General features: G+C 41.0%; 1 protein-coding gene across 1 annotated transcript in view; it reads left to right on the forward strand.

Annotated features, from left to right (window-relative positions):
- The first annotated feature begins 7,282 nt into the window (after nucleotides 1–7,282).
- XYLT2 (xylosyltransferase II) overlaps nucleotides 7,283–7,425 on the forward strand; it is a 22,163-nt gene continuing 22,020 nt past the window's right edge. The window contains exon 1 of the mRNA XM_011960019.1: nucleotides 7,283–7,405. Within this exon, the coding sequence (XP_011815409.1) occupies nucleotides 7,283–7,405 (123 nt within the window). The remainder of the gene's footprint in view (nucleotides 7,406–7,425) is intronic.

Below are 7,425 nucleotides of genomic sequence, written 5' to 3' on the forward strand. Positions count from 1 at the left end.
CAGGAGAATGGCGTAAACCCGGGAGGTGGAGCTTGCAGTGAGCTGAGATCCGGCCACTGCACTCCAGCCTGGGCGACAGAGCAAGACTCCATCTCAAAAAAAAAAAAGAGTTTGCCATGTTGCCCAGGCTGGCCTCGGACTCCTGGCCTCAAGTGACCTACCTGTAAAGTGCTAGGATTACAGGCATGAGCCACCATGGCTGACCAGAGATTTTACTTTTCTATCTTTTGTTCTGCTGGGTTTTTTTTTTTTTTTCCATGTACAAATTTTTTTAACAGTTTTTCTTTTCTTTTTTTTTTTTTAGTAGAGACATCCAGGCTGGTCTCAAAATCCTGAGCTCAAGCGATCCATCTGCCTTGGCCTCCCGAAGTGCTGGAATTATAGGTGTAAGTCACCGTGTCCCATCTCCATTCTATGTTTTTAAAACTGTAGCCATAATTCATTGAATTGAGTGGATTGTGACCTGTAGTTTGAACTACACTGATCTAGAAAAACCTAAAGGAGAGGCCATGCTGTCATTCATGTATGAAGGCAACAAAAAGACCTCAGGTGTGGAAGTTATTTTAAAAAGAATCCCTCCTGAATACTCTTCTTGAATAAATCACGTGAAGATGTATGCCACGACAGTAGGGGAAAAAATCAGATGTAAATACTCAAGAATGAGAAAAAAAATCTAGCTTGAAGCACCTGCTTAAAGGTCTAGGGGAAGGAGAGTTTTCATGTCTTCTCAAGACTACAAATTGCTAGCACCTTTTTGCAATGTTCTGGCAATATATTTTAAAAGTGTAATGTACATACCGATCTTATTCTTGGAAATCTATCACACAAAAATAAATACACCAGGTCGGGCGCGATGGCTCAAGCCTGTAATCCCAGCACTTTGGGAGGCCAAGACAGGTGGATCACAAGGTCAGGAGATCTGAACACGGTGAAACCCCGTCTCTACTAAAAAATACAAAAAAACTAGCCGGGCAAGGTGGCAGGCGCCTGTAGTCCCAGCTACTTGGGAGACTGAGGCAGGAGAATGGTGTAAACCCAGGAGGCGGAGCTTGCAGTGAGCTGAGATCCGGCCACTGCACTCCAGCCTGGGCGACAGAGCGAGACTCCGTCTCAAAAACATAAATAAATAAATAAATAAATAAATAAAGACACCAGTATATCAGGTGATATGAACTAAGATGCTTCTTGAAGCCGTATGTGTAGGGGCAAAATAACTAGCAATGACCTCAATGCCGAATACAGGTGAATGGCTTAATAAATTGTGGTGTATCTATACTAAAGTAATAAACATCATGTAGCTATTATGTATTAACCTGGAGGGGTATCCATGATAAAATGGTGATTTATTTTAAAATACAGTGTCGGGTAATTTCTGTATGATCTTACTTCTGTAAAACGTGGAGTGGAAACCTACCAAAGGGTTGACGTCTGCATGTATTTATATGAGCAGAGAGAAGAATGTGGAAGCAACAAAGCAAACGGGCCAGACTGGTTAATTCTAAGTAGGGAGCAGAGGGGAAAGAAAGGGAGATCATTGGCTGTTTTGAAACAGTTTTGAATTAACTGTAGAAACTAATTTTCTACAAGGGAAATAAAAATTACAGTTCTATATGGACTGTGATAATTGAATATCTGTGAAGGCTAAAGCAACTCCACACTGGATGCTAAACCGCCGTGATGACTTCTGATTAGCCCCAGTTCTGGGAATTCCTCTAAGCTTTCCAGTCTATCTATTGTTACCTGTGTAAGAATAGGTACTTATCTCCCTTAGGTCAAAACAACTTTGATGTTATCATACTTCAATTGTCCTTCACCTGCCTTCTGGATCACATATACTCCTTCCCTGCGGTAGATAAGCCCTGGGTCTTGGGGGGTAACATCTTGTCTCCCTGTTAGCCACTGCAGAAGACACAGCCTGGCTTCTGTTTCTAATTTCCTATTGTTTCTTTCTAAGAAACTGAATTTGTCAGCCTTTTTCTTCAGTCTTTCAGTTTCCTTGGCCTCTGGGGACAGGTTTGCACAGGACTACCCACTGAGGAACAATGTCACATTAAAATTATCTGAAAAGTTGTGAGTAAACACAAGTAGAATTTTAAAAAGAATTATAGAGCTAGGCACAGTGGTGTACACCTGTAGTCCCAGCTACTTGGACGGCTGAAGAGGGAGGATCACTTGAGTCCAGGAGTTCAAGGCCAGCCTGGGCAATATAGTAAGATGCCTTGTCTAAAAAAAAAAAAAAGAAAAAAATTTTTAAAAAAGAATTCTAATTCTTGCTTTCTAAATTATTGAAGAAGATTATAGCAGATGACTACATAGCCCTAAAAGGAAAATTAACAGCAAAATGCATTTAAGGCCTAAAACTCAGGCCCAATATTAAATGCTGACTTTATATGCAGTGAAACTGGGAGGCTTTGACTGACCTAGCCACAAGTTCACCTCCTCACTCTGCTCCCTTGGATAAGGTCCCCCAGTCAAACAACCTCCCTTATCAAGGGGACCAGGAGCATTTCCTGCTTATTCCTGAGTAGTGGGTTTCAGTTTCCTGCCAGCCTGCAGCCTGCATAATTATCCACATAAGCCAGTCACATCCTCCTGCAGAAACTAGGATACATCTCATCCTCTTGATACTACAAAGCCTGCCTCCCACAGCCCGTAGTTGCTCACTGTCTCTGAGTACAACCTCTGTGTGGCCTTGCATGGTGTGTGATATCCTGCCTTGGGCTATGAGTGTATGTGACTAATACACTGCTGTCAATCTCATCTGCCCAGAATCAAATGTCATGTGTTTGGTCATCTCTGTAAACCTAGGATGGAAATCCCTCTCATCAATGGAATGAATAGCACAGAAAATATTAAGCAAAGCCATTAAATAAGTTGATAAAAGCAGTACCAACCCTGGTACTGCTGGAAGAAAAAAAGGAGAATAGAAGATTTTACCAATTCAGCAGAATATAGTAAAGGGAAAGAAAGTGGAGAAAAAAGGCAGTGAGCAGAAAATGTGGAATAATCATAATCAAAGAAAATCCAAATAATCCATTAATGGCACTAAATGTAAACTGATTAAAGAAACAGTAAAACATAGAGTATCAGATTAAGTTTAAAAAATCAAAATCCTCCTTTATGTTACTAATATTTTCCTTGAATTCTGAAATAATCTCAGCTATCATAGCTTCAATATTATTTCCTTCCCGTTATCCTTATTTAATTACTCTGCAAATCCTGTTATACATAGTTTGAGTCTCTCAATCTATTCTCCTACTCTTCAAACTGTCCTTACTTTTAATCAAAGTACCTATTTGCGTTGCATTCACTGTTGGTTCTTTAGAGCTATCTTCCAATTTACTAATTTTATCTTCAACTATATCCAGTCTAAAGTTCACCCCATCTTTTGAGATATTTTTATTGCTTTACTACACTTTTATTTCTGAGATGTATAATTATTTATATTTCATATGTATATGTTCATTTCATTTTCATCTACATTTGTTTCATAATTTCTTGTTTGTCAGATGATTTCATCATTTATTTCTTTGAGCATCCTTATTTTCAAGTCTTTGTCATATGAGTCCAAGGGATGAATTTCATGTGGAGAAAGTTCATATTCCAGTTGTTGAATTGCTTGGCTATCTTTTTTGGCATTCCATTTCTTCATGTCCTTTGGAATTTGGGTTTACAGGCTTATTATAGCTGAGAATTTTTGATTTTGCTTTGTGCTTTTTACCCTCTCCTTTTTTGTCTGGTGGGTTTGGTTTCGTCATGGCGTCCACTGTGCCCTAGTCCAGAAATAGTTTTGTGATGGTGGTCAGGAACTCATGCTCTTCACTGATACTGGGAGACGTGCAGACCCAGAATTAGAGGATGGCTTGACCTAAGTCTTGGTTGTGAGACTGTTTTTGTTCCGCAGCATTCCTAGGTCCATGGTTTGGACCATAGCTCCTGAAATCTGGTCAGTTGCACTTTTTTTTTTTTTTAAGTCTCCTTCCACAAGCAGAGTAGCCTTACTCCAGTCTGTGACTGCTGCCAGAGTCTGGTTCCATCCCCCATTCCCTGTGCAACATTTTAGCTCCCATTACCCCATAGGCCCTTGGCTTTGGTCCCATTCACCACTTTGCTTTCCATTTTGTTCTCTTTCTGATACAGTTAGTGTTTATCCTGTTTTTAAGCCTATATATATCTTATCAATGCCTTTAAAAACTTTATCTCTCATTGTTACGAATTTGGAGAATAGAGAGTGGGTCAAAGTATCAACTTTCCAACCTTCCTCTCATTATTTATTAATTTTTTTTTTTTAAACAGAATCTTGCTCTGTTATCCAGGCTGGACTGCAGCAGCATAATCTTGGCTCACTGCAACCTCCACTGCCCAGGGTTGATTCTCCTACCTCAGCCTCCTGAGTAGCTGGGATTACAGGCAAGTGCCACCATGCCCGGCTAATTTTTGAATTTTTAGTAGAGATGGGGTTTCACCATGTTGGCCAGGCTGGTCTCGAACGCCTGACCTCAAATGATCCACCCCCACTTGGCCTCCCAAAGTGCTAGGATTACAGTTGTGAGCCACCGCACCTGGCCTCATTAACGTTTCAGTCACTTGGAATGGAGTGGAGACAGAGTTTCTACTTCTCACAGTGGAAATACACTAGCCAATAGAATCTGGGGGTGAAAGAGCTGAGCACTGAGACTGAAACCCTGGGAGTCCAAGTAATGGGCACTTTGTCTAGACTTAGCAAGCAGGTCAAGGATGTGGATCAGAGGAGGAGTGAAAGCCCATATGGGCAACTTCTAATTATGGACCAGCTTCCTGTAGTGACCCCATGTAGCAGTAAGATGATTTACAGGAGCAGAATGTTCCATCACCAGTGCTCTTCAGTTTGGGTGTGGAAGCCCAGTTCGTATCCCCGTGTGAATTACACGTGCTCACCACAGGCTTTTTGGACAATTAGAGGACCAAAGAGGAAGCAAATATTGCATATGGGCTCTCAGCTGGCTAAGCAGAAAAATGAAAGAAATGTGGACCTTTCATTTTTGGACCACTTCATACTGTTGACATACAATACAAATAAAATAACTGCAAAAGAAAAATAAGAGAGATGCAGTGGACTGTTTACATTTTTGTCTAGAATAACATTCATAATGACAATGTTGATTCTGTTAAATAAAAATTATAGGAGGCCATTGTTTTGGACTGAGCTCTTGCACTAGGCTCCAACAGACCAGAAGAAAAATCAGAATGGATTCACTCATGCTGGGGTTTCAAAATTGATATTTTGTCCTTTAATACTTCTATTTTTTCCCCTATTGGTTATTGGTCCATTCAGAATTTTGTGCTTTTTTTTTTGGTAGGAGATCGGGGGGATGGTCAAAAGTCAAAATTACAACAAACATAGTTTAAAGATCTTAATTGGCTTTATTTGTGATTCTAGAATCAGGCAACACTTCATTCATAAAATAGAAAAGTGTTCCAGGGAGCTCAGCAGAGGAGGTTGGGCTTACAGAGAGAGAAGGGCTGAAAAAAGCAGATGCAATGAGCAAAGAGCATCTTCATTAATTTTCAAAGTTACTTTTTTGTTGTAAGGTAGGAACACAGAGAGAGAACAATAGAAAATAACTGATGAGTGAACATGAGGTTACTTCAGGCTACCTTTGTAATGTAAGGATTAAAGCAGAAGGAACTTACGCCAATTAAAATTTTAAACTGGTCTGTTTGGGAAATTGGCCATTATTTCTCTCTCTTGATTTCTCACAAGGTCAGACAGTGACTCCATTTTGATTTTTAGTCTGGTCTGTTGGGGTCTAGCACAGGAAATTAGCCATATATATATATATATACACACTTTTTTTTTTTTTTTTTTTAGACAGGATCTCTTCTGTTGCCCAGGGTGGAGTGCAGTGGCACAATCATAGCTCACTACAGCCTCAACCTTTTGGGCTCAAGTGATCCTCCTGCCTCAGCCTCCCTAGTAGCTAGAACTATAGGCATGCACCACCATGCCTGGTTAATTTTTTTTTATTTTTATAGAGACAGGGTCTCACTATGTTGCCCAGGCTAGTCTCAAACTCCTAGGCTCAAGCGAGCCTCCTGCCTCAGTTTCCCAAAGTGCTGGGATTGCAGGTGAGAGTCACCATGCCTGGCCCTCCTATAATTTTTATTTAACAGAAGTTACCAAAGAATTAGCTCTCTAAAGGGCTGCTGTTAGATGTTTTTGCTAGCAAGACTTTTCAAATGCTTAAGGAATAGCAGTGTCTATTGTTACATAAATTATTTCAAAAACAGAATTTAAAAAATGCTCCTTAATTTATGTTGTAGACTGGAATAACTGATTCCCAAATCTACCAAAGCTTTAACAATGAGAAAAGAAAACCACAAACTAGGGGTGTCTACAAGAGCCAGAAAATAACATAAATGGGTGCAGCTGATTGGGTATGAAATGAATGGAAAAGGTGGGAGCTGCAGGCACTGGTGAGTGTGCACCCCTTCTTCAGGAATTCAAACTCAAATGCTTCAAAATCCTGTGCTGGTCAAATAAACAAGTCCTACAAGTCACCTCTGATTTTGCAGCCTCTGGTATATCTCCATTACAAACACAGATGTAAACATTCTTAGGCCGGGCGTGGTGGCTCATGCCTGTAATCCCAGCTCTTTAGGAGGTTGAGGTGGATCCCTTGAGCCCAGGAGTTCAAGACCAGCCTGTGCAACATAGTGAGACCCTGTCTCTACAAAAATTTTCTTAAAAATTAGCTGGGCATGGTGGTGCACCTGTGGTCTCAGCAGGAAGCTGAGGCAGGAGGATCACTTGAGTCCAGGAGTTCAAGGTCACAGTGAGCTATAATCATGCCACTGTACTCCAGCCCAAGTGACAGTGAGACCCTGTCTCAAAATAAATAAACAGATATATAAATAAATAAGTAAATAAGGCCGGGTGCAGTGGCTCACACCTGTAATCCCAGCACTTTGAGAGGCCGAGGCGGGTGGATCATGAGGTCAAGAGATTGAGACCAACCTGGATAACATGGTGAAACCCCATCTCTACTAAAAATAGAAAAATTAGCTGGGCATGGTGGCGCCTGCCTGTAGTCCCAGCTACTCGGGTGGCTGAGGCAGAAGAATCACTTGAACCCGGGAGGCAGAGGTTGCAGTGAACCAAGATCGTGCCACTGCACTCCAGCCTGGCAACAGAGCGAGATTCCATCTCAAATAAATAAATAAATAAATAAAATATTAGTAAATCCAATTGAACTTATACTACAACTTAAAGAAAAAAAAACCAGCTACTAGGGCGTTCAAGATGTCGAAGCGAGGACGTGGTGGGTCCTCTGGTGCCAATTTCCGGATTTCCTTGGGTCTTCCGGTAGGAGCTGTGATCAATTGTGCTGACAACACAGGAGCCAAAAACCTGTATATCATCTCCGTGAAGGGGATCAAGGGACG

Source organism: Colobus angolensis, unplaced genomic scaffold (genome assembly GCF_000951035.1).
Source record: "Colobus angolensis palliatus isolate OR3802 unplaced genomic scaffold, Cang.pa_1.0 Scaffold50, whole genome shotgun sequence".
Lineage (NCBI taxonomy): Eukaryota > Metazoa > Chordata > Mammalia > Primates > Cercopithecidae > Colobus > Colobus angolensis.